This window comes from Monopterus albus, unplaced genomic scaffold (genome assembly GCF_001952655.1).
Source record: "Monopterus albus unplaced genomic scaffold, M_albus_1.0 scaffold161.1, whole genome shotgun sequence".
NCBI lineage: Eukaryota > Metazoa > Chordata > Actinopteri > Synbranchiformes > Synbranchidae > Monopterus > Monopterus albus.
The window spans coordinates 242,152-269,411 of NW_018128041.1; the positions used below are offsets into that span (position 1 = coordinate 242,152).

A 27,260-nucleotide genomic window follows, 5' to 3' on the forward strand; every position below is an offset into this window, starting at 1 on the left:
AGTCAAAGTGTATAAGAGAGATGAAGGAAGAAGAGAAGAAAGACAAAGAGAAAACGTGAGGCTGCCCGGGAGTCCTCTGGTGCTAATATCCCCAGGACAATTTCTTGAAGTGACAATAAAACCTTTAGTTTTTCTAAAATTAGAATCAATAACATGTGACTGGACTGTGAAAGAAGGGAGGCATGGGCTCAGAGGGAGGGAGAAAGAAGGGAAAAACAAATCTGAAACAGCAGATGCGTGCATACATACATATAATATGCACAGCAATGTACAAACAAAAACAAAGACAAATGTAATACATATAGGATTTGAAAGGAAACACCGTAAACCTAAACAGCAGATTTGGATCTATCAAAGATTTAACACTTGTAATGTAATCTACATTTCCTGTTCTAAAAACATGTTATAAGAGAGGTCTTTCCTGAAAAAAACACTCTGCTGACATGAATCTATAAGTTTCTAGCAGCAACATCAGCTGCAGGAATCACTTGATTTTGTGGTAAAAGAAATACCTGCAGGTTCTGGATTGTTGGTCGCAATTTTATGACCTCTCCTTGCGTTCTAAGATATAATGCCCATTTTTATTAATTTGTGATATTTTCTAGACCAAAATCAGTTAGTTGATTAAAACACCTAAAACATTCTAAAGCTGTGTTTCAGGGCTCTGTTCACACAAAAAGTGGCAACAGGAATGAATGATATTATCAGTCTGATATTTTTTGCATAATTTAGCAAAAAATATTTTTCTCTAATTACACAAAGTGCTTGCTAGTAGTCACCATGGATGAACCACCTACAGAAACTGTTACTGATTACAGATACACACATTTTTGGGGAAGGCTGTACAAGAACAAGTTTCAGCAATGTCACCAAAATAAAAAAAAAGTGATTATAGATTTAAGAAAACACCAAGTTCACAAATTAAAGGAAAGGAAATTAAAGAATTAAATATTGGCCAAAATGCTAAACTATTTTGTTAAGATGTAAATGGCTTTCTCTGATAACTCATTTGTTCTTGTTGAGGGAAGAATGATGAGCATCCAGCTAAACAGGCATAGCACTTTTATCATTTTTCTCTTTAAAACAGCTGAGTATTCAGGCCTTGAGTTCATAGCCTGGTTCTGCCAGATGTTGAAAGTAGTTGCAAGAGAAGAGGAAAATCTGGCTCACTTATTTGTCTTCATAATGGTTCAAAATGCCTATGATTGCTTGTGCATCTACTGGTTTTTCCTACCTTTCGACCCGGTGCATGCTGGGATAGAGAGCAGCCTTGCCAGCCATTGTTAACAGGAACCAGGAATATTTATGAATGAATAACTCTTTCAACCAGTCTGGGACTCTAAACCAGCCACTGTCTGGTCACAATTCACTCAGCATAATCTCCTACCTGCTCAGATTCAAAGGTGAACTCAACACCACTGACACTCACCTTTGCAGATGAGGCCTTCCTTGGTGATGGCCTGCTTGCATATATCACAGCTCTTGGCCTTCTTGAATGGCTTCAGCTTGAAGGTGTGTGTGTGGACGCCCTCCAGCTCATCAGGCTGAGGGAAAAAGAGAAAGGGAGAGTATCAGCTGAACAGATGCCAGTAGGTCCATGGCCAATGCAAACACATTTGGCATTCAGCAATGATATATTCGTCTATGGCTGCACATAGGGAACTCAGTCTCTGAAGGCGTTTGGTTTCAGTTGACAGACCAGTCAACAGCTTGTGTCTTCTTTATTGTGAGTGTTTTTCTTTTACTTTTTTCACTTTGGCTGAGATCTTCATTTGTGAGAAAATGATTATTAGGAACCTTTTCCTGTTACTTATGGTACCATTACTTAATGGTATTGTGATAGTGCTTTCTTTATGGTAAATTACTTTAAATTGATTTATTGCTTAATTTTCTCAAGCAAAAATGCAACATTCACTTGTTCCTTCTTCACAATAGACTTAATAAATGAATAATCTAAAATACATACAAAAAGTGGCATTATTACACATATAACAACATAGTTAACATGTAATCGTAGTTTTCTGTCATACAGTACACTTCAATTTAGCAAAGCACCAAAAGGCTGTTCATTTACATAATCAAGCATCTTCATACCTGGCATTATTTTGTGCCACGATATTGCATGCAAATACACACACACCAACATAGTCCGCACACCAGTAGAGGATGTTTTCACTTTGAATTTCTTTAATTACATGACTAATGAATGATGTACAGGAGAGTAGAATAAAGCCTCACAGCAGCCACCTACCTGAAAAACCCCAATAATGATGTGTGTATACATTTATGTAAGCGTGGCTGTCTGTGTGTATGAACTGTACTATATGCACGTGAGTGTTTGGGATGCTGGAACATTTTCTTGGAACAGCCTGACGACAAAGTAAGTCTAAAAACTGCACCAAAAGCTGAGCAGAGCAGTGAAGAAGGAGCAGTGCAGTCAGAAGCTAAGATATTGAAAAACAAATGATGATGAAGGTGGGGTTGCGGTTGATGTGTGTTTGTTGTTTGTTGGCAGGATAAGGAGAACTGAAAAAACCTTTTTGCTATTAATTTAATGATCTAATAAATTCTTGACATGGAGTGACATTTCCAACACTTTCAAAGTGTCACTGTGTTAAAATGTGATTCTCCTTCAAAGCAGCTCAACATTAATTTAGTAAATGCAGCCAAGAATACTATAACTGGGGCACTAGCTTTCCTGCTAAAGGTGCATAAAGCAAATAAAACTCACACTGAATGCATGAGGGTGTCATAAAAAACATCAACAACAACAAAAACTGCAGTCATCTTTTCAGTCCTCCCTGTGGCAGTTTTACTTCAGACTGATGCATTTCTCTTTACACATGATTTAATCAGGATTTATGCTAGCATACAAGGCCATTTGGGTCAGTTTGATACTGTCTAAATGTCAAATTCATAAAAAGAAAAGACATCGAGGACAGAAAAAAATCTGCTCTTTACTGGCAGTCTAGTCACTCAAAGTCAAGCCAAGGAGAACAAGCACTCTCCTGGATTCCCCTATACTCCTCTCATCTCTCCTGAGCTCTCTTTTCCCACCATCTCTCTGTCTGAACACCCTCCTCACTGAATCATTATGATAATGTCATTTCCTTTGTGTATTCGTGAAGCTGGGTTGGTCGGACTGGGCTCTGCTGGCCTGTAAATGGTGCTTCTTAGTGAAGACAGTATTTCGTAGAAACCTTGTTCCACATATCACCTTCAAAGAATGAACAAATGATCCCATCCAGAAACTGTTAGTATTAGGTTGACCAATCCAATACATTATCAATGAATCCTTAAAATTTTGTTTTGTGCCTGCAAAGCCCTTGCAATTTAAAAAACAGAAGAATGCTTGTCCAGGTATACGTGATGTCAGTGTCAACAAAAGGATTTTATTCCATTTCTTTCAAATCAAATCAAATCAAATTTTATTTGTATTGCACCAAATCACAACAAAAGCCACCTCAAGACACTTTACAAAGTAAGGTCTAGACCTTACTGTTATCACAATTATTATAGAGGAAAGCCCAACAAATCCCCCCTGAGCAGCACTTGGTGACAGTGAGGAGGAAAAACTCCCTTTAACGGAAGAAACCTCCAACAGACCCCGGCTCTTGGTGGACGGCCTTCTGCCTCGATCGGTTGGGGTGAGTGGATAGAGGAGAGACAAAAGAAAAGAAAAGCAACAAGACACAACAAACAATCAAACAGTGGGCAGGTTGATGTGGCTGGTGACTGTTCATCAAACGTAGAGCTCCAGAGCCAGGACTACTTGTAGAAAGGTACAGGGAGAGAAAGAGGACACACTATGGGAGAGAGGAGACACACGGTTAGTGATGTGTAATGGTGGCATATAGATCCATGGAAAGAGAGAGACTCAGAGCATCATAGGCCCCCCCAGCAGCCTTGCCCTATAGCATCATAACTAAGGGAAGGCTCAGGGTCACCTGATCCAGTCCTAACTATAAGCTTTATCAAAAAGGAACGTCTTAAGTCTAATCTTAAAGGTAGAGAGGGTGTCCGCCTCCTGAACTGAGACTGGGAGTTGGTTCCATAGGAGAGGAGCTTGATAGCTAAAGGCTCTGCCTCCCATTCTGGACTCTAGGAACCACAAGTAAACCTGCACTGTGAGAGTGAAGTGCTCTGTTAGGATGATAAGGCTCTACAAGGACTTTAAGATACGATGGAGCCTTGTCATTAAGGGCTTTGTATGTTAGGAGAAGGATTTTAAATTCTATTCTAGATTTTACAGGGAGCCAGTGGAGAGAAGCTAATATGGGAGAGATATGATCTCTCTTGCTAGTTCCTGTCAGTACTTTGGACTGGTCTATGAACTTTCTTACCATTGGACTTGCAATAAACAAGTTTCACCAAGAAAATCATTTCTAATCAAATCCATGGGGAAGAATAGGAAGATTAACATCTAGAGGCACTGTCTTATCCACTGCTCTATAGCCTATGTTCCACTAGCATCTGTAGTTCTGGGATTTCTCATAGAAATACTACCAGTTCTCCCACTATTATCATTACTAATTTTAGTCAGCACTACTACAGCTAGAGCTACTCATTTTCTGATTGCTTTCCAAAGCTCCTTTTTTTTGCGTGCCGCAGTCAATTTGGCTCCAAGCTTTTACAAAAGTGTATTTCTCAGCAGTTTCATCCCCATATCTCCCTAAATCTTAATGGCTTTTGTGACACACTCACTATAAGCTCCAGAAAGGAATCATGGCTGACCTTGGCTGCACAGAAAGAGAGACAGCGTATTACAACAGGTACCTTCAAATAAACAATATGCTACAGGCATGCTGATAACTCTTGCAGAAAGCTTAATTAGCAACCTCTATGCCATCCAGATTATTAATGACCTTTTTCTTCCACAAGTTTGTTGATGTATTGAACAGCAGCTCAGCTTTAATCCCTGCATGTAATCTGATCTGATTGATAGCCATCATAATTAAAATTAAAAGGGACAATGCAAAGCAGTGTAGAAGAAAAATGAACAAAAAAGGAGTAAAACATGCAAAATAACAAGAAATAAAGTATAAATGTGACGAGCCTACACCCAAATATGAAATATTAGCAGTTTCCCACTGAAGTCTATATTAAAAGCCTTTATCACTACTGCACTACTGCAACCAAACAAGTCCTAACATCACTTCTCTATGAAGCACCCTGGTCACACTCTACAGCCCTGATATTAAAGATTACCTGGCAGCTAAACCAATCAGATGCAGCCAGCTGTGTCACAGGCAGATGCCATGGTTACATGGCTGGCATGGCAACTGGGGACAACCTGTCCTGTCAAACTGTGATGGATGAGGTAGTTTAAAAAAGGAGGAAAAGAACATACAAGCAGAAGTTTGCAGAGACACACATGTATAAGCATGCATGCACACCTTGGCACACTGGCCCACAGTGAGAATCACCACAACAGGAGTGCAAATGGTTCTTGGATGACTGCCATGTAGCATCTGGGCCTGAACAGGGCCTCAGCAGCTTAAATGGCACATAGAGAAAATGAGAAATCACACTTGGTTGCTGCTTCTACAAGGGACAAGACCCTCACAGTTCCACAGTTCCATAGTCTCATTTCTTAAAACAGTTTTTTGTTTGTTTTGTTTCAGGGAATAAAGATTATAATAAAGCTCACAGTTAGGCATGTCACCAGAAATCCAATACACTCATGAATGCCATCAGTTTCCTCTTCATCCATGAAGTTTTTAATCCAGTAAGAAACAACTTGCCTCCAGGTTTTCACTATCAAGAAAAGCTTAAGTGTCGCCAAGGAAAGAGGAAGAAACTTTTTCCCCACAAATACAGGTAACCCCTGTTACCGGGCCTACCTTTACAGAAATTTCTTACACAACACAAGGTTCATGTAGGAGTTTACATTTTCTGTATGCTCTGAAAACTTACAAGGCATCCAGCTTTTTCCAGTATTTATCGGTACAATATGGCAGGAACCTACATAGTGTTTAAAGTAATGCCAATTTATCACCACAGGTATCAGCAAGATAAAGAAAATCAAGAGACTCTTGGACAAACATGAAGAAAACCCACCACCTGAAGATATTTTCAAAACTCCTTAATGCTTTTAATATCAGAACATTTCAGCTGTCGATAGGACACCTAAATTCCAACCTATGTGGTACACATCTGAAACCATACCCATCCTGTGAAGACAGGAGCATCAGAATACAAGAGTAAATATTTGTAGTCTGGATCTCCTGTCAGGTGCATACTGAGCTTCTGCATCTGGGACTCAGGCCCAGAAACTCAAATCACACTCACTTTCTCTCTCACACAGGACCATCAGCACAAACTTTCCCATGTCCCATGTATGACCAACATGCATCCTCTAATGTAACACTCAACATGTGGCTCCAATTATAGCTCAGTCACAGGAATGTCTTTCTGCATGAACTGGAAGAAACACAAAACTAAGGAATAAAGATGTACAGTATCATTTTCATAATGATGAAATTCCACACAATCCCTGTAGCCCATTAATCTCACAGCCACAGTGTCCCCTAGTGTGCAATAAGTGTCTCTGAGCAACAGTTGTGAAGTAAACACAGCCCTCTAGAGATTAAAATTTGAAGCTGAGGTTTTAAGATTTTACATATATTCTTCCAAGGGGTGCATGTTGATTAAATCTATATCAGTGCTTTTTAAACTCATGAAAATTTCCTGTAGCAAATATTCAAAATTTCCAATGTGTGTGAAAGAAAGTAAATAGGTGACCTAAAGAGGTGAATACTTTTCAGAGTGTTTACCTGGCTGGAACAGAGTGAGCAGAGGACGTAAATGAGTCACCCGAAGAAAAACAATGGACGACATGATTTGGTGAAGTCGAGCATGAGGAGCAGGCCCCACAGAAAATGACAGGCTGGGAAAAGGGAAAAGTCCTGAAACCCCCCACTCTGAGATGAAAGAGCAGAGCCACACCTGTTTTCAATTTCCACCAAATTGAAATTCTGTTAGGAACAACAGGGGCCTTTGTGAGAAAGAGAGTGAGGCAAACAGAATGAGAAAAGTAGGGAAACGAGGACCAGGATGATATTTTTAATTGAACGTGTTTAAGTCCATCCGCATGTCCATGTTTCATACACTCGCCTCTTCTGGAAAGCAGTTTACATAAACACATAAAGCCAATGGCATTGTGATGGTTTTACATTTAGTCTAAGGATAAAGAAACCTTGATGGGGATGCAATAAAAAAACAAAACTAAATCCAAGCTGTAATGTCCTGTTCAAAACTTTTAAAACCCTCTAAATGCTATTTGTAATTGTTTTCCACCTCCAAATTCATTCACGTTTTCATAAAATGTTGTAAGATTCTGCATCTCCTTGCTGTAAACTCTGCTCTTATTGTCAGCCTCCACTCTCAATCTGTGATCTCAACACAGATGGCGTACCAAATGGCTGAAATTAGCAGGGTGATCAAGATCAGTCTGCAAGATGCTTTACATGAAACTGCACTGCCAAATCATACTTGTTTTACCAGCTTTACTCATGCACAGAAATGAGAGATTCCTAAATTCTTCATGTCAAGTACACTTAAATTGTAAGCTTAAAACCATACAGCTGAGGTTGATGAGGTATTTTCCCATTCCCATTGCAGAAATGGGAAAATAACACAGGACAGAGTGAAATCTCTTATCAGGATTATTCTGGTTATAACCCCCAAGGGGCCTTCTTCACTGTGATTATGGGTACATCAGTGACTGGCAGCACAGAAGTACCCATAATCATAGTAAAGCATGTCAAGCAGGCTGTTACTACTGTATATACTCCATAGTTACAGGAAAGCTTTGTTTAAAAGATAGTGAAAGGTAGAATAAAACTGGCACAAACAACAAACAATGCTCCAAATTACTGATATGAGCAAAAGGAGCATGATTCATGATATGAGATATGTTTCTTGGTGGAAACCCTCTCAATCATAAAGGAAACTACCAACCAACAGATGCTAAACAAAATGTGACAAATACATTTTTTTAATTTTTTATTTTAAAGTAATAATACCCATTTCTTCCCCTATTTATACACTTCGTGAGAGTATGGACAATACTGTACAGCTCCTGTGTGCATGTGGTATCTTTGACAATCTCACTGCTTATGTGTGTGAAGTTATAGACATATATAGATGCATCACATCAGCCTAGAAACATGTTATGTTTTGTGCGTACATGAGGGTGCAGCTGTTTTACTGTTTGTACAAGTGCAACATGATCAATACCAGATGCAAAAGGATCGATGAGCTGTGATCATGAAGTCTAGGCCACTTATAATTATTAGTCAGCTGTTAATGCCCTTAGAATGTCATGCTTGCTAATGAACCCTCCTCTCTTGGAGCACATCTCAGGAAAAACACACAGCACACGACAAAGATGTAGCTCTGACATTTGGATTGCAAGTGCTTTTCTGTCCTCCAGTGTTGTATGTTAATATGCATCACAGATTTATGTGTCTTTGTGTTTACATGAATACATTTGTGCACACCATCTGTAATATTCCTTCAATAAGCAGCTTCCTGTTCATCCTGCTAATTTGCAAACTGCCAATCAAAGTGCACAGAATAATAGGAACACCCTAGATTATGAAGCAATAGTACTAAAGCAGAAATAATAAGTTCATTAAAGGATTAGGTGAACAAAAATTAATTGGCAAATATTTTGATAATCAATTATTTTTAAGCCATTTTGAAGTAAAGCAATTCACTGGTTGTAGCTTCTTAAATGTGAATATTTGCTGGTTTTCCATGTTTTCTCTGGTGATGAGCTGAATATTTGTGGTTTCTTGGTCAGACAAAACAAGACATTTTAAGATGTCACCATGGATATTTTATGCTACTTCCTGACACAGGACTCACAGTTAACAAACCTGTTCTCAACAATTAGTATAGTTCCCCACCTTTTTTGGTAACCCCTTGTTTTGTTTTTTTATTTCAATACCATTGCAGACAGTGAACATGTGAGAGTGTAATGATTTTCTTTTGTTATTGTTTCATTTACATTTTAAAGGTAAAACTTGGCAAAACTATACAGGATTTACATAAGAAAAGCAACACTTTGAAAAGAACTGTTGATGAGACAAAACAAGAAATTTGCAGATGTCACCACGAGCTGAGAATAGTGATGGGCACTTTTCACTATTTTAAATTTACTCAGTGATGAAAATAAACATTACTTGGTAGATCTTCTGTAGTGTCAACTGTGCTACAGTATCCCAACTACTTCTACATCCTTATTTCCATAATTTCACATGTAAAGCTTTTTTTATGTTGGAACTGTCTACAGGCAGATCTACAGAATTCTAGACAGCATCTAGTAAACTCTGTGGGCAGAGAGCCTGACTTGGCTATGAGAAGTAGTGCACAGTGCCCAGGGGAAGAGTGCTGAGGCTGGGTCTCCTGCTGGTTGTGGTGGCATCTGGTCATATCACATAAATCACCCGGTCACAGATACACAGAGCATTGTTTAGCCAGAGTGAACTATACCCTCTGAGGACTCTGAGTCTCAGAGAGACAGTGTGACATGTCATGCACACACACACACACACACACATGCAGAAGTGCACTGTTTTGAAAAATGAGACCACAGACAAAGCTCCGATGAGAGCTGGAGGGACCTCTGGCTGTGAACAGTCAGCCTGTGTGGCAGCTGAAGAGGACATGAGGTCCCTTTGGAGGTAGTTAACCAAAACTAGGTCTGAGTGCAGTTTTATGTCATTTGGAGGTGGACATCATCATCTAACATTTGTCCTTTAAAAACATATATGAATAAGGACAATGTTGTACACACATGAATGCTAAGACAGAGTCATAATTCAAGATGCTCCTCACTCATTGCAAGCTAATCACCAGGCAGAGCTAATGTACACTTGTATTACCTGAGGGAAATGGCATTCCTAATACACAGCAGGCCATACACATACACACAGACAAGTCACACAACTCATACAAAGGTTACACACACAGAGGTGGAGCAGGCAGTAACAGTCCAATCAAAGTATGATTGATTTCCAGAGCTCTCTATTTGGTCAGTAAAAGACTCTGTTCGACAACTGAAGACATGATGGATCTACCGTGCGCCTTGGCTGTTTCAGATGTTGTACTGTACTGGACAGAAGATGTTTCTGAGGAGACTTAAAACAAGTGTACTCTAGAAAGTCTGATGTCAGTGTGATGTTTCAGGATTCACTGTTTGCTTATTACATTATATCTCATTACATGTGAAAAATGCCTGTAAGTGTTTACTTTCAATCATTAAATCAATCTCTGTATCTGTCATTTATAAAATGTAACAGACCGGGCCTTTAGGTAACATTCAAAATACTGTAATGTTACTACTGTGCAATATAAAAATACATGATTTGATTGTTCACATAGTAACTCACACTGCCTCATGCTTGAAACAGAGAGTGACATATGAAAACATCTGTAGTCAAACCTGTGACACTGGAGAACACCATGAACATAATCCTAGGTCTTAACACTTTATCTGCACTGAGATAAACACAGCCAGAAAATTCTTCAGTGAATATAATATTGCTGCTGCTGTGTCAAATAACGGTTGATATGAGTCATAGAAGAGCTGCTTAGCATATTGTAGAGCATTAATGACCTCAGAAGTATTTGGCCATCGCTGTAGAAACTATCCTGCATTTGTGGCTGTTTCTGTCAGCATGTTGTATCTAATATTCACTTTCTCTGTTTGGGGCTGATAAATTATTAAAAGCATGTATTTGAGGAGCTTTCTTAGAACCCATTTCTTGCATGTCACTTGGCCGATGTTAAACCTCACAACACTCGTCTGTTTTTCCTTCTTTTTCCTCTTGAATGTTCAACTCTTTTTGTTCCGGATCTGAAGGGTGATGCTGGATTGGAAGTCTTACATCTGGACAGCTTAATGTCTTACTTTGCATATGAACTGTGGGAGCTTTTTCTCTAGCCTGCCTCTTTCCCCTTGCATCTAAAAGGCTCTCTTCTCCCCTGCAAGCTACAGAAAAGTAGGGCAGATGCCTCATTTAGCACTTGGGTGCGATCATTACACACTGTATACAACAACATAAAAAAAAAACAATAAATCCACCTACTTTTCCAATAAAGATGGTGTTACATTGCAGCTAGGTGCATACAAATCTAGGTAATGTGTGATGTGGCAATATGTTAACATACAAAATTTTAACACTAGAAGAAGGTCACTTTCGGCTTTTCCGGTTTAGAGGTCGCCACAGCAAAATGTCACACTGACGACTCGCCTGTTGACATTTGACACGTGTTTTACGCCGGATTCCCTTCCTGATGCAACCCTGATTCGAACCCAGGATGCAGCGGCGAGAGCACTGCACCTTAACCACTAGCCTACCAGGGACAGCTTTCACAAAATTTTAACACTAATATATGATTATGAGGCTGGAGAACATGCTAAAAAGCACATTTTGCATTTTATGTACAAACAGAAGGTTTTTTGAACACAAAAAAACCTATGCAAGGAACTTATGTGTCTCTGCAAGACCCCTTCTTCTGTCCATATTCACTTACTCCCAAGTCCACACACATCTTCACACATTAACAGGGGTATGTTGGCATGCTTCAAGTTTTCCTTTTCTTTCTTTCTTTTTTTTTTTTTAACGAAGATGCTGTGTGGAAATCCCCCAGTTCATGACACACTCGGTCAGTCCCAGATAGGAGGAGAAGCAAGCAGCAGTAGATTAAATTATACAAAAGAAACCAGAAATAGCTCTAGTGTAAGGCGGACTCGGCGCAAGAACACGTTGATGCAAGATGCCACAGAGCAGTCAACCAGATTAGTCCAGGCCAAATCATGGAGCAGAGCACATTTGGCCATCATACGGCTATTTGATGAATGGTGGGAAGAATGAGAAAGGAAGTAAGTGCATTTGACCTTTAGTGACCAAATGATGAAGGGTGTTAGTAGAGGAATCTAATATCCAGGTTTGGTTAAAATGGCAATTCACCTGTTTAATTTTGACTCAGGCTCTTCTCAGAAACTATTCTCCTTTATGTCATCTTTTGCATCAAATGCATGGAAGAGTTGGAGGCAACAGTGGTACTTCTGTGTTGTGAATTCAAAAGGAACCTTTGATCATGAACTGCTCACCTCTTTACACTACATACACACACACAAAATAAATAAATGAATAAAAACGCCCACTCAAAAACATCATGTAAGGTCACTTGATTAACCTGTGAGCATAAAAACGCACTTAATTACTACATGTGACTAAGTTTGGGTTCACACTGCATCTTAACTTTCACAAATGGAAAAATACTCAAAATCCTAATATTTTTCCATACTGATCTTTTGCTGATCACTGACCTGATGTTCAGACTTGACTACATCCCTGTCTACAATTTCTTACCCAAAGCATGCAGGAGAGGCAAACCCAGGTCCTGGCCCTTCCTGCCAGAGAAGAAGGCAGAGACAGAGAGACGGAGGGCATCCTGGAAAAAATGCCACTTTTGGGTTCTCTTGTTTTACAGCAGAAATCCACAGCATTCCAAAGAATTCTTGGCAGTTCCATGCAGGCTTTGGCGACACAGATCCATTCCAGAAATGCGAGGTGCTCAGAGGGTGGGGAAGGGAACGCTGCTCTTGTTTTCTCTCTCTGATGGCCTTAGTCAGTCTCCCTCATCTGAGCTCCCTCCCTTTCTTGTTGCTTGCTCTACCTCCTCCAGTCCTGCTCCTCCACTGTCTCTCTTGCTCACTCACTCACTTCTGCCTTCCTCTCTGTCCCTCTTGAAGTGTGGTAACTTTATTCCTTGGAGGAAAGGGGGAAGGAGAATATTAGCATTTATTTTTCTCCCTACCAAAACTCCCTTCTCCTCCAATGATCCTAGTTAGCCCCTCCTTTCCCCTCACACATTTTACCCCTCGCACACTATCCATTGACCACCCTCCACCCATTTGGCTTCCTAGCATTGCATACCTCACCTCTCCCCTGCAAGCACTCATGTCTGCTAGTGTCACTTCAATTTTTTATTGGCAACCCCCTCCTGTTTCCAGATCACTTCTCTTTCTTCAAAATATCTACAGGACATGCCAGCTACTGTGACACAGCCAAGCAGCAGGACAAACAAAAGAAAATAGCAGGTACTTGCTGCACAAGTTGGTTGGACAATCAGAAAATATTGCTGAGCTCATATTCATATATACAAATGCACATGCAGCCTAATGTATACGCCCAAGAAAGGCTCACTGATTTTTAAACTCCTTGGCTTATGCTACAACACAGGCTTTGCATAAAAATGTTTGCCTCAAAGCCTCAAGGCAAGACAACCCTGATAATTTCTCAGACTGTAAAATGCTCTCTACAGATCCCCCAGTTTCACAAGCTTAATAGACCTTTTCATGATGAGTGAACTGAACTTTATGTGAATTAATGGAATATTTCTTTATTCATACTACATAGCATTATTGACAACACAATAAGGTTATATTGTGTCATGAACTTTTAAAACATCCCTTTATCACTCCAGTAATATGTTCATATTTGTCAGTGGTTCAATTTCATTTAATTTCTTTTCAGTCCAATATAATGAACCTATATTAGTTTGATTGGTGTCCAATCGAGGTGGTCTTATTCCTTCCTTCAAGATCGGGTCCTCTACCAGAGGCCTGGGAGCTTGAGGGTCCTGTGCAGTATCTTAGCTGTTCCTAGGACTGCACTCTTCTGGACAGAGCTCTCAGATGTTGTTCCTGGGATCTGTTGGAGCCACTCTCCCAGTTTGGGGGTCACAGCCCCCACTGTTCCTACTACCACGAGGACCACTTGTGCCTTCACCTTCCACAACTTTTCTAGCTCTTCTTTCAGCCCTTGGCATTTCTCGAGCTTCTCATGTTCCTTCTTCCTGATGTTGCTATCGCTTGGGATTGCTACATCTATCACTACGGCCTTCTTCTTCTGTTTGTTCACCACTACTGTGACTGGTTGGTTGGCCATTACCAGTTTGTCAGTTTGTATCTTGAAGTCCCACAGGATCTTAGCTTGGTCATTCTCAACCATCTTTGGAGGTGTATCCCATTTTGACTTGGGGGCTTCCAGCCTACTCGGCACAGATGTTTTTGTACACTATGCCAGCCACCTGGTTATGGCGTTCCATGTATGCCCTGCCTGCTAGCATCTTGCACCCTGCTGTTATGTGCTGGATTGTCTCAGGGGCATCTTTGCACAGCCTGCACCTGGGCTCCTGTCTGGTATGGTAGACCCCTGTCTCTATTGATCTTGTACTTAGAGCCTGTTCCTGTGCTGCCAGGATTAGTGCCTCTGTGCTGTCTTTCAGTCCAGCTTTGTCCAGCCACTGGTAGGATTTTTCAATATCAGCCGCTTCTTCTATCTGAGGGTGGTTCATACCATGCAGAGGTTTGTCCTTCCATGAGGGTTCCTGCTCTTCAAAATCCACCTGCGACCCGGGGGACACTACTTTTCAGGTGATGCACACACAGGTCCTGAAGGCCCTGAAACAGGTAAACCCCGATAATGCGGTGGGACCAGATGGTGTCCCCCCTAGAGTGTTGAGAGCCTGTGGGGATCAACCAGCTAGTGTGTATACAGACATCTTCAACCTGTCTTTAACCCAAGCAGTAGTTCCTCGCATTTTCAAAAAATCCATTATCATACCGGTCCCTAAGACATCAAACACATCCACTCTGAATGACTTGCCAGTGGCACTCACACCAGTTGCCATGAAGTGCTTAGAGAAACTAGTCCTCACACATGTTAACCACATGGTCCTGGACACTGTAAACCCCCTCCTACTGCCCCAACAGATCAGTGGACGATGTAACGGCTCTGGCTTTATTCCATACCCTGAAACACCTGGACAACAGCAGTACGTATGCTAGGATGCTCTTCCTGGATTACAGTTCTACATTCAACACCATTTGCCCAGGCAGGCCAATTGGGAAGATGACAGACCTCAGTGTCCCAACTCCCATATGTAAATGGATTTTGGACTTCCTGACTGAAAGACCACAGGTAGTTAGAATGGGAGGGCTGAGCTCACAATCAGCACAGGCTCGCTGCAGGGCTGCTGTCTCAGCCCCAAACTCTTCACCCTGTACACCCACGACTGTCTCTCCAACCATGACAATGCCATCATCATTAAATATGCTGATGATACCACCATTCTGGGCCTCATCAAGGGGGGAGACGAGTCGGGTTACAGAAGCTTACAGAACGACATTCTTGTTTATGGAGAGGAGAATGACCTCATCTTCAGCAAAAACAAGACAAGAAATAATAGTAGACTTCAGGGAGAACCCCTCCTCTCTGCTGCCTCTGTCCATCAAAGGGACTGAGGTGGAGAGGACTGACAGCCACAAGTTCCTGGGCCTGCAGGTGACATCTGACCTGAGCTGGTCACTGAACACAGCTGCCACAGTGAAGAAAGCCCAGCAGTGGCTATACTTCATCAGGTGGCTCAGAAGAGCTGGGTTGAACCGCTGCCCTCTCACCAAGGCTTATAGAGGACTGGTAGAGAGCATCCTCACTACTGGCATCACAGTCTGGTATGGTAACACCACACAGGCAGAGAGGAAGGCTCTTCAAAGGGTCATAAAGACTCCAGAGAGGATCACTGGGACTGAACTGCCTGCTATGGACACACTATACACACAGCGCTATCATAAAAGGGCAGAGAACATAACCAGGGATCCATGCCACCCAGCTCACTCTCTGCTCAGACACAAAAACTGCTACAGCCTCAGGCACAGCAGGGTGGACAGTATCATCACACACAGAACAAGACTTTACAACAGCTTTTTCCCTGCTGCAGTAAGACTGATGGCAAATACGAAAATGTGAGAATTGTGAGAATGCATGTGCAATAATCCCTCACTACCTCACCAAGCATAATGATATATTTAACTCCACCATGTGAATTACTAAGTGCGATGTTTGAAGTTCACTGTGGGAAATACTATTACCCTATTTTTTCTGTATTGCAGTTTTAATGCTTTGTTGCCTTTATGTGTAACTTCTTTATTTTAAGACTGAGTGTTTTTTCTGGCGGACAGCATGGTGGCACAGTGGTTAGCACCGTTGCCTCACAGCGAGAAGGTTTTGGGTTTGGGCCCCACCCAAGACCTTTCTGTGTGGAGTTTGCATGTTCTCCCCGTGCTTGCGTGGGTTCTCTCCGGGTACTCCGGCTTCCTCCCACAGTCCAAAGACATGCAGCTTAGGTTGACTGGTGTCTCTAAATTGCCCATAGGAGTGTGCGGTTGCTCATCTATGTGTTAGCCCTGCGATGGATTGGCGACCTGTCCAGGGTGTACCCCGATTGCCGGCTGGGATTGGCTCCGCCCCCCCAGTTTGACAGTTTTTCGATGTGTGCAGACTTTAATATTCATGTCAACTGTGCTTCAGATCAGCTAGCAAATGACTTCAATGAATTTTTGATCTCATCCAGTCGGTACTATGCCCCACACATCAACGTGGGGGCATCCTCATCATTTCTCGAGGCCTATCCATGTGTATCAGTGTATCAAATTTGGCAATCACGGATCACTTCTTCATCCACTTTGAAATCTTGATACTCACAAAAGCACCCAAAATGATGGCCCCTCGCCAGCGGCGTAGGATTATCACTTCCTCAATGGCACCGGATTTTGCCAATGCTTTTTTGGCTTCCAAATTTCACTCCTTATAAGCCCAAAACCCCCCTGCATGTCCTGGTGCTTTCCTCTCCAAATTTGACAGTACTTGTTTATGGATTATGGACTCTATTGCTCCCTTTAAGAAAAGACGGGCTAAAAATACTTGTGACCCTTGGCTGAATGACACCACCCGCGCCTTGCGAAGGCGGTGCAGGAAGGCAGAGCGGAAATGGAAGAAGGATGGCCTGCACGTTTCCTTGGAGATTTTCAGAGACAGCCTCCTCTCATACCAGAAAGCTGTAAAATATGCCAAAACTCAATATCTATCTAATATCATTTCGGAAAATAGTCAACATCCTAAAGTTCTGTTCAAAACCATCAACTCGGTGATTAATCCAGATGCTGCCTTGGCCATGGAGGGATCGGTTTTTATTTGCAATAAATTTCAGAGATATTTTATTGATAAAGGCTGGGCTATTGGTCAAAACATTCCCAAGCCCCCACTTTATGTTCCACCGATATCTCATGTATTGCATACTTTGGATTCTTCTGTTCCAATCTCTCTGCCTCTACTTAAAAAATATGTTTTACAGCTAAAGTCTGCCTCCTCTCCCCTGGATTCTGTCCCAGCCAGGATTATTAAGGACCCTATCGACACGCTCAGGCCCTCTTTGGTCACTTTTATTAATTGTTCCCTTAGCTTGGGTTCGGTGCCCACAGCCCTTAAGCATGCTGTAGTAAGACCACTTCTCAAGAAACCCAGTCTCGATCCATCCTGTCCGTCCAACTTTCGCCCATTTTTCCTACTACCTTTTTTATCTAAGGTGATGGAAAAAATTGTCCTTACTCAGTTGCAATCTCACATAGATCGTTTGGACCTTGCTGACAAGTTTCAGTCAGGCTTTAGGTCACGCCATAGTACGAAGTCTGCCCTACTCAAAGTTCATAACGACATTACCATAGGTCTGGATGCTGAGCGCCCCCTTATTTCAGTTCTTTTAGATCTTTCGGCAGCATTTGATTCTGTCGATCATGCAGTTTTACTTGCTAAACTTGAACATCTTGTTGGCCTAAGGGTCACAGTGTTAAATTGGTTTATTTCTTTTTTGAATAACAGAACTTTTTCAGTTATTATTGATGATTTTTCATCTGATGTAGCCCCACTTACCTCAGGCGTTCCTTCAAGGCTTGATTTTGGCTCCATTACTATTCTCTATATATGTCACCACTTGCCTCAATTATAACAAGTCACAATGTTCATTTTCATTTTTACATGGATGTTATCCAGATTTATATGCCATTGGTATTATCCGACACGAATGCACTTACTCCTTTGCACAACTGTATTCGGGATATTAATGAAATAGCTCGCCCAAAATTTTTTGCACTTAAATGAGAATAAGACTGAATACTTTTTTATTAGCCTTGATCCAGCCACAGTGCTATCCAGTGTAGGGGAGACTTAGAAAAAGCAGTCCACACTTTTATTACTTCACGTTTGGACTATTGCAATGCACTTTATGTTGGTGTGTCCCAAGCTGTGCTGCGTAAACTTCAGCTGGTACAAAACATGGCTGCTCGGTTGTTGTCGAACACTCCCAGGTATGCCCACATTACTCCAGTTCTTTTTTTCACTACAGTGGTTGCCAGTAAAATGGAGAGTTGATTTTAAGATGTTGTTATTTGTCTTTAAGGCCATATATGGCCTCGCCCCACCATACCTATCGGAGCTGTTATCAATATACACCCCGCGCCGAACCCTGCGCGCCGCTGAGCAGTTGTCCTTGGTTGTTCCACGGGCCTGATCTAAAAAATGGGGCGACCGCTCGTTTGCTGTCTACAGTTCTAGACTCTGGAAATCATTACCGGCTGAGATCCGGTCTATAACTGAGCTAGCGGTTTTTAAGTCTACTTTAAAAACTCACCTTTTTAAACAGGCTTTTGGTGTTTAATCTGTTTTATCTGCCCTAAAAGGACATGGTTAATTTGTGTTTCTATATTATTTTATTGTGATGAAACTTTTATTGCTATGATTTTCTAACCTGTATTTGGTATTGATTGTTTTTGTATTTGTTAGTTGATATATATGTTCCACTGTGCAGCACTTTGTGCTCTTCTCTAAAAAGTGCTTTATAAATAAGTTGTATTATTATTATTATAATAAAGGAGAGCTGCACAAGAATTCATATATGCCTAGATTGTCTATGTATATACGGCAAAAAAAAATCTTGAATCTTGAATTGTCCTTCCCTTATTCCTCTGGTTTCTGCTGCCTGAGGTATTCACTAAGCACGTCATCAGCCGTGGCCATCTCCCTGATGTATTCATAGATGTTTGTTGTTTCATCCTGGATAGTGGCTCTGTCGCTCACTAATGCTCGGCCTCCTTCCTTCCGGTTAGTGTACAGTCTCAGGGTGCTTGATTTGGGCTGAAACCCTCTGTGCATTGTAAAGAGCTTCCTTGTCTTGATGTCAGTGGTCTCTATCTCCTCCTTCAGCCAGCTTATTATGTCAGCGGGGTACCTGATGACTGGCAGGGCGTAGGTGTTAATTGCCCGGACTTTGTTCTTTCCATTCAACTGACTTCTCAGGACTTGCCTTACTCTCTGCAGGCATTTGGTAGTTGCTGCTTTTCTTGCGGCCTTTTCATGGCTCCCATTTGCCTGCAGGATCCCAAGGTACTTGTAGCTGTCCTCAGCATCTGCTATGATGCCTTCAGGTAGTACAATCCCCTCAGTTCTGAACACCTTTCCTCTCCTTGTTACCATTCGACCATACTTATCCAGTCCGAATGACATTCTGATGTCCTGGCTGTAGATCCTTGTGGTGTGGATCAGTGAGTTGATGTCTCGTTCACTCCTGGCATACAGCTTGATGTCATCCATGTAGAGGAGGTGGCTGATGTTGTTCCATTCTGTAGTCGGTATCCGTAAACATTCTTGGTGATGATCTGGCTGAGGGGGTTCAGTCCTATGCAGAACAGCAGCGGGCCAGAGCATCTCCTTGGTAGATACTGCACTTTATGTTGACTTGTGCAATTGGCTTGAAGTTGGCCTCTAGGGTTGTTTTCCACATTCCCAATGAGTTCTTGATGTAGGCTCTTAGAGTCCTGTTGATGTTGTACAGTTCCAAGCATTCCAGGATCCATGTGTGAGGCATTGAGTCATAGGTTTTCTTGTAGTCTATCCAGGCAGTGCACAGGTTGGTATGCCTGGTCTTGCAGTCTCAAGTGACTACTTTATGAACCAGTAGCTGGTGCTTTGCTCCTCTGGTGTTACTACCAATTCCTTTCTGGGCGCTGCTCATGTATTGAGCCATGTGCCTGCCCATCTCTGTAAACAGCCCATCTTTGTTGCGATGACGCCTGACAGGAGCTTTCAGGCAGATTATTGGGCAGTAGTTGGAAGGAACTGACCCTTCTGAGGGTCCTTCAGGATCAGGACTGTCCGGCCTTCAGTTAACCACTCAGGGTAGGTTCCATCCATTAGTAGCTGGTTCATTTGTCCCACCAGGTGCTCATGGATTGAAGTTAGCTTCTTCAACCAGTAGGCATGGATCATGTCAGGGCCTGGTGCTGACCAGCTCTTCATACTTGAGACCCTCTGTTGAATGTCTCCCATTGTGATGGTTACTGGGTCTTGTGCAGGGAGGTTGCTGTGGTCTGCTCTTAGGTCCACCAGCCACTGGGCATTGTTGTTGGTGGCTCTAACGATCGGGGGCAACAGGGAGGTTCAGTGTCTTGAGTAACAACATAACTGCTCAGCTCCTAATTTTTATCCGAGAGATTAACGGCAGTTTTGAGATAATGGATGAGTTCTTGGCCATGGAGTCCCTGAATGGAAATACATGAGGAGAGGACATGTATGACCAGGTTTCTGCTATCATCAAGAGAATGAAGCTACCTTGGAGTAAACTTGTTAATGTCACCACGGATGCATCGCCAAATTGAACTGGAAAAAACGTTGGGCTGCTGAAAAGAATCCAGGATAAAGTGAAAGAGGAAAACCCTGACCAGGATGTTATTTTCCTTCACTGCATCATTCATCAGGAATCTCTGTGTAAGTCTGTATTGTATTTTAATCATATCGTGAATCCAGTCGTAAGACTTGTTAACTTCATACAAGTAAGGGGACTTCAGAATCGTCAACTCATTGCATTCTGGCAGGAAACTGATGTGGATCACCAGGACTTACTTTACCATTCTCGTGTCCAGTGGTCAAGTTTGGGCAAAGTGTTTCAGCGAGTGTTACAGCTCAAAGAGGAGATTAGCACATTTTTGGAGTTAATGGGGAAATCCGACGAATTTCCTGAGCTGAGCGACAAGAACTGGCTTTGTGACTTTGCATTTGCTGTGGACATTTTTTCACACATAAACGAGCTGAACGTGAAGCTACAGGGGAAAGATCAGTTTGTGCACAGCATGTACACAAATGTGAAAGTCTTCAAATCCAAGCTGACGTTATTCTCCAGACAAATTTCAAACAACTCTTTTGCCCATTTTCCCACACTAGCCATGCAGAAAGAGGCCACCTGAAACGCGAAGAAATACAGCAAATCACTGGACAACCTGTACGGAGAATTCTGCCGTTGGTTCTCTGATTTTTAAAAAAATTGACAAGTCACTTCAGCTGGTGTCCTGTCCCCTGTCACAAGACCCTGAAACAGCACCACAGGAGCTGCAATTGAAACTAATCGATCTTCAGTCTGACTCCATTTTAAAGGAGAAGTTCAACTCCTAAACTGAATGACTTTTATGCTTCACTTGACGAAGCCACATTTCCAAACCTCCGGCGGACGGCACAGAAACTGGCATTGTTTGGTTCGACCTATGTGTGTGAGCAAACGTTCAGCGTCATGAACATCAACAAAGCCAGTCGCAGGTCCATGTTAAATGACCAACATCTCAGATCTATCCTGAGAATAGCCACAACAAAACTAACTCTGGTGCACTGGCTAAAAAGGGAGACCAACAACACTGTTCCCACTGAAACCGAAGGTTTATTTCTCTACTGTGTTATGAAAAAAAAATGCTTTTGGAGAATAATTTGTACAATAAGTCTTGCATATTCACGCTTTGCTACCTGTTACAGGCCAAAACCTTTTATGTAATGGCTTTTATATGTCATTTATATTAGTTCACACAAACACTCCATCCTTCTGCTCCTGGCCCAGCCCCTCTGTCAAATTTTAGAACCTCAGGCATGGACAGTTTGTAGTATTTGTTAGGTACCCCTTTCTTCATCACGCCTTTCTGCAGTTCTGATAGCTGATTAACTTCTCTCTGTGTTGCCTTGATCTTGGCTTCCAACCTCCTTCTCCATGGAGGATACTGCTCCTTATGGTCTTTGCTGAACTTATAGCCAAGCATCTCAAAGATCATGGTTGCTGTGGTGTATATGAGCTTGTTGGTGTTAGTGATGGTCATAGTAGGGATTGTTCTTAGTGCTGAATTCACATCCTCTAGTAGACTTTCAGAAGGCACTTCACTTAGTCTTGGTAACCTGCCATGGAGGTCATGATCTTCTATATACTATATATATACTGTATATACATGAATTCTACACTTGTAAATGATGTGATTCCTATTGAATAAGCAAGGACCAATATCTTGGTTATAGAAACTTCTATTTTATAAAATTGATAAAGTCAGCGCTTTCTAAAATCTTCCTGCAGCCTTGCAGGAGTCTCTGTGTGTACAGAAATATGCATGCAAGCATATATACATTTCCAAGCATGTGTGTGAAGGCTTGTAATAAGCATGTGAACATCTATATAAAGTACAGCACTGAATCAACATTTTATCAGCGCTGCAGGCACATTACATCACACCACAGTCAGATCCATAAAGGGCTAAGAGCCAATTCATTTTGAGAAAACACTCTTATTGATCCCTGCTGTACTCCATCACTTCCACTGTAACAGTTACCTCAATCCATAGGCTAACCTGACACATAGTGTAGTCTCTGTTTGTGTGTGTGTGTGTGCCTCTGTGTGTATTCTATTAACATAATATCTGCAAAGACCACAGTTTGGAAAACATTGGGGAAATGCTATCCATTGTTCTGTGGCCACTATGTCTCTGCAGCCAGTTGGTCTAAACTGGGTTGCTAGCAGCCTCTAGTGGCCTCCAACCAACCCTTAGTGTCTGCAGATGGTGACTATAAGCAGTGTTTTTATATACTGTATGTGCATATACAGTATATGCATATTATGCTGTTCTTCCCCTCTCTCTCTCCCTCTCTCTGGATGCAGTCAGAATAGCCATTTAAGTGATATTTAACTACCTGTAAAAACCATTGATTTGGGGGCTGCTAGTGGGAGTGGTGTATTTTTTCAGTACAACATTTTTGCACAGTGAGGTCAGGTTCTTATTCCCTTATTCCCAGTGCAACATGCTGGAGCTCACTGAAAACACACATGCAGGCAGGCAGCCAGTCAGGCACAAGCACACACACATACACATTCACTTTGTCTCCAACAGAATTGTTTAGACAATCATGGGGCAGTAAAACACTAAAGCTCAGACTAATGAAGTTAGCAGCCTGCTGTAACAACAGTGACTAAAGGTTGGGAAAAACCTCATACAGTATACATATACAGTACATGCAATGACAAAAGCACAGAAAAAGTGACATCTGATCACCACCAATACAAACATGCAAGATGTTCAGGTATTTTGTTTTCTAGATATACAACTTAAAAACTAATAAGGGAGGAGAAGAGAAAAGGAAAAAAGCTAAGTTGAAGATATGTATTCCACATTGATTCCACAGTCTTCTCTTCTGTCGCTGGAGAATCCATCACATTAAAGCTTTAATGCTAGAATAACAAAGCATCCATCATGCTGAATGCCAGCCCAGAATACAGTGAGCCATTCAGGACAGAAGTCTGCAATTCTTTGGGCACGGTACCTGCACTAGCCACAGCTGGCCAACATTTCTCAGTGTGGAAGCTAATTTGGAAGCGTGATAAATACCATAAGCTATGAATGAGGTTTTCATGTATGCATATGCTGGGAGGCAATCCAGAGGGCTAAAATAAGGAGCCATTCAGTGGACCAGGTTTCCCATCACCCTCTTCTCTTTTGGCTGTCTGGAGTACAACCTGATGTGGATTTACTGCCCGGAGAAACATTATTCAAATGAATAGGGAGGCAAGTAAACACCAAATATCGAGGAGAGTAACTGAAGTATAAGGAAACAGAAGAAAAGAAGAGGAGAATTAGAATGGAACAAAACTAGATGAAATTACAGTAGAGTAAAGAAATAAACTGAAAAAGTGGGGAAGGAAAAGGGGCACAGGGAGATGAGAGGAAATTAATCAAAATTAAAGGAAATGAACTTGAAGGGGACAAGAAGAGAGCAGACAAGGTAATGTGAATGGTAAAATAGAAGAAAAACAAAAAGATGAAAATTAGATCAAATTGGAGGGAAGGAACAGAAAGGAAAACGGAGGAGAGGAGATATGAGAGATATATGAGGAGATGAAATAAAATAAGATAAAATAAAATAAAAATAAATAGGAAAAAGAGCCAAGGAGAGGGGGATAGAAAACATGAAAGGACATAAAAGAAAACATCTATCAGACTCACAATCAGATTTATTGGCCAGGTGTGTTGGACACACAAGGAATTTGACTCTGGTAAAAGGAAGACAAAATAAAACAATTGAAACTAGAGGAGAGAAAAGTAAAATAAAAGCAAAAGATCAGGAGGAGGAAACAATGCAAAGAGATGAAGACTGGCATAAGAAGAAAAGGCATAAGAAGAAATTGAGTGCATTGAAAGATAAGCAACTGAACAGAAAAGAGGAGAGGAAAGGAACATAGAGGAGAGAAGACAGAGTCAAAGAAATAAAAGGTTAGAAAGAGAAAGGGAAAAAACTGAATGAAAAGGAAATAGGATGTAAGGATGAGAGACAAGGAGAAGCTTACTCAGTACCATAATAGTGTCGCCATAGTAACACACATGGAGAAAACCTTTACACATCATCATTCCTCTGCCTCCCTCTCTGTTTCCCCATCTCTTTCTCACAGCACACATTCACAGTCAAACATACACTAGACCAACAAATATTCCCAGCCCATCTCCTTTAGTATGCCAGTCCCATCACGTGGGGTCTACGTGAGCCGTGTTTCCATGGAAACTGAACACCTCACAGCAGTCCTCAGAGAGAAGACACAGAGCATTACCTCTCCACTTTCACCTAGCAGTCAGTCACATGACCAGCTCTAGTGCTGCAGCTGGAGGAGCAGAGCAGCAACAGACTGAATGGTTGCCATGTAGATGACAAAACGCGGCTGGCCTAAAATGTCCCCCAGAGGCACAATACTCATTTATTTGTCCAATCAAACAACATGGGACCACTGAAGAGATCATTTAAGGTTATATCTAAACAAGAGCAATGATATTCAACAGGATCTTAGATGAGCGAAGAATAGGTGATCCTACATGAGGAGCTTGCCCAGTTTAACACAACTTGCATTGTTAGTGCTTTGGATAAGGGTGCCTAATGGTACAAGGGTAAGTCTGCGATGTCAGGCATCTGTTCCATTTTACAGTGTAGACACAAGAGTCGAATATGTAGCTCAACTAAATCTCAAATGATAAGTGGGGTTCATTTCCTAATGTGCAAAAATATTCATTTAGCACATTGACTTACGGTTCATTTTTATATAAGGCTGTGCTGAGCAAAACTGTGATTGAATGAACACAATGAGGTGGGGATTCGTTGTACAAAGTTGAAGATATATGTAATGAGATTGTGTGTGCCTGCTTGACACACTTTTACACAGACATATAAGAGAGTGTGACAGGGAGAGTGTGGTGGGACTGAGTGCGGGTGTAGAGATAAGGAGCTGCGGCAATGGAGTGGGGGGGTTGCTGCTGGTGTCGGTGCTGGTGGGAGGGTGTTGGGGCTTGAAGACACAAGCAGTTGCAGCACTGCACGCAACAGCGTCACCATGAGCAGAAGCACATCATTACCAGGCTTCATAATCACAACACTTGCAGTCAAGGGTAAGTTACAGCACTGAAACATACAAGTTTCAAACCTTTTGACTGATAGTTACATCCAGGACTGAAGCGTTTCATGGTGCAAAAATAGCTATAGATCAGGTCTAAGATAAAGGATAAGAGGGCATTTGAAAAGTCCCAAAAGAGATTTTTTTACCATCTGATAATATCCTCGCTAAGGGACAAATAATTTTTTAAAAACTGCTGAGGATGCAGTGCATTACATTGATTTGGTCAGTGGATTTTAGGGTGAAACACCTGCCACCATTCATCAGAGGATGACCTTAGGCACTGTTTCTGGTGTCCTTACGTGTGCATGTTGGAGTGTGTAAGAGGAAACAGTGCCATTTAGACATACTGGAGTTGTTACACATGATTGATTATCTGCTACAGAGAAGCAGTCCGGGTTTAGCTAATTGGCTCCAGGGAAACAGGCACAGAAAGAAAAAGTGCATTCATCTGATACCAGTCAGTGAACTCCATTTGGCCTTTTTTGGGTTACGCAATGAAAGACTTTCAACTCCCTACATAAAAAAATGAGCAAATACAGCATGACATGCAGTGGCAGGAGTTGAATAGGGAAAAATTAAGAGCTTTGATTTGAGAATACGCAAACCCCAAATAATGGTGCATTACAATTCTGCAGTTGTGAAAGCAAGGTGACCCGATGTATCAGGAGAAATTATATTTTGCTCCAGGTGGTTGCTGCTAGTGCCATGATCAGGTCTAAAATATGATACCCATGGTTCCCCACCATCCTTATCTGGAGAAGCTGCCTGGAGACCATTTGGAATATAACACTGACCTTGAATCAGTACTTAGAGAGACATCAACCAGTTTTCCAGAGTCCATGGTCCATGACCAGTCACCCAGCTCATTTTCACAGCTACGTCATTTGGTGGTTTAAGGCTGGCTGTATGGATGTAATGGTTCAATGGTATGATTGAGAACAATCTTGATGTATACTGCATGCAGGATGAGTATTCCAGATATATTTTAGGGCAATTATTGAAGAAGAAAGTCAGCTGCATGAGCTGAAGTGAGACATGAAGGATGCCATGTGCAGAAGTCATCCTCTAAGTCCACTGAATGCTTTCTCAGTCTCCCATTCCCAGCAACCCCTACATCCACTTCATGAAGTCTTACCTTGTCTCGCTTGGCCCCCCGCAGAGGAAAGAAGCAGGCAAAGAGGAACTTGCCCCAGCTGATGACAGCAGCCAGGCACCAGTTGAGGCGAGCCATGCCTGCATCTGTCCCGTCTCGTCTGCCCGCCTCTTATCTCCCCCGTAGCCCCCGGGGGCCCCCCGCAGAGGAAAGAAGCAGGCAAAGAGGAACTTGCCCCAGCTGATGACAGCAGCCAGGCACCAGTTGAGGCGAGCCATGCCTGCATCTGTCCCGTCTCGTCTGCCAGCCTCTTATCTCCCCCGTAGCCTCCGGGATAGGATCCTGCAACCCCCCCCAAAAAATGATGTCAAGCGAAAAAGACCCAGCGAAGACAGAGGACCCTCTTGTTCTTGCCCTGAAGTAAACCTCCCTTCAAGTTAAATGCTGACTGGGTATTTATTCTCCTTTTGGGGTATCTTTTTTATGGCAATTTTGGCTAGCTGTCTGGTTGTGTGTCTGC

At 41.9% G+C, this 27,260-nt stretch overlaps 1 protein-coding gene across 1 annotated transcript in view; it reads right to left on the minus strand.

The window, feature by feature from the left end:
- tns1a (tensin 1a) overlaps positions 1-26,899 on the minus strand; it is a 97,104-nt gene extending 70,205 nt beyond the window's left edge. Inside the window, exons 1-2 of the mRNA XM_020615283.1 lie at positions 26,783-26,899; positions 1,430-1,544 (exon numbers count right to left, since the gene is read on the minus strand). Of these exons, the coding sequence (XP_020470939.1) occupies positions 1,430-1,544; positions 26,783-26,878 (211 nt within the window). The 5' untranslated portion in view covers positions 26,879-26,899. The remainder of the gene's footprint in view (positions 1-1,429; positions 1,545-26,782) is intronic.
- Positions 26,900-27,260: the final 361 nt, after the last annotated feature.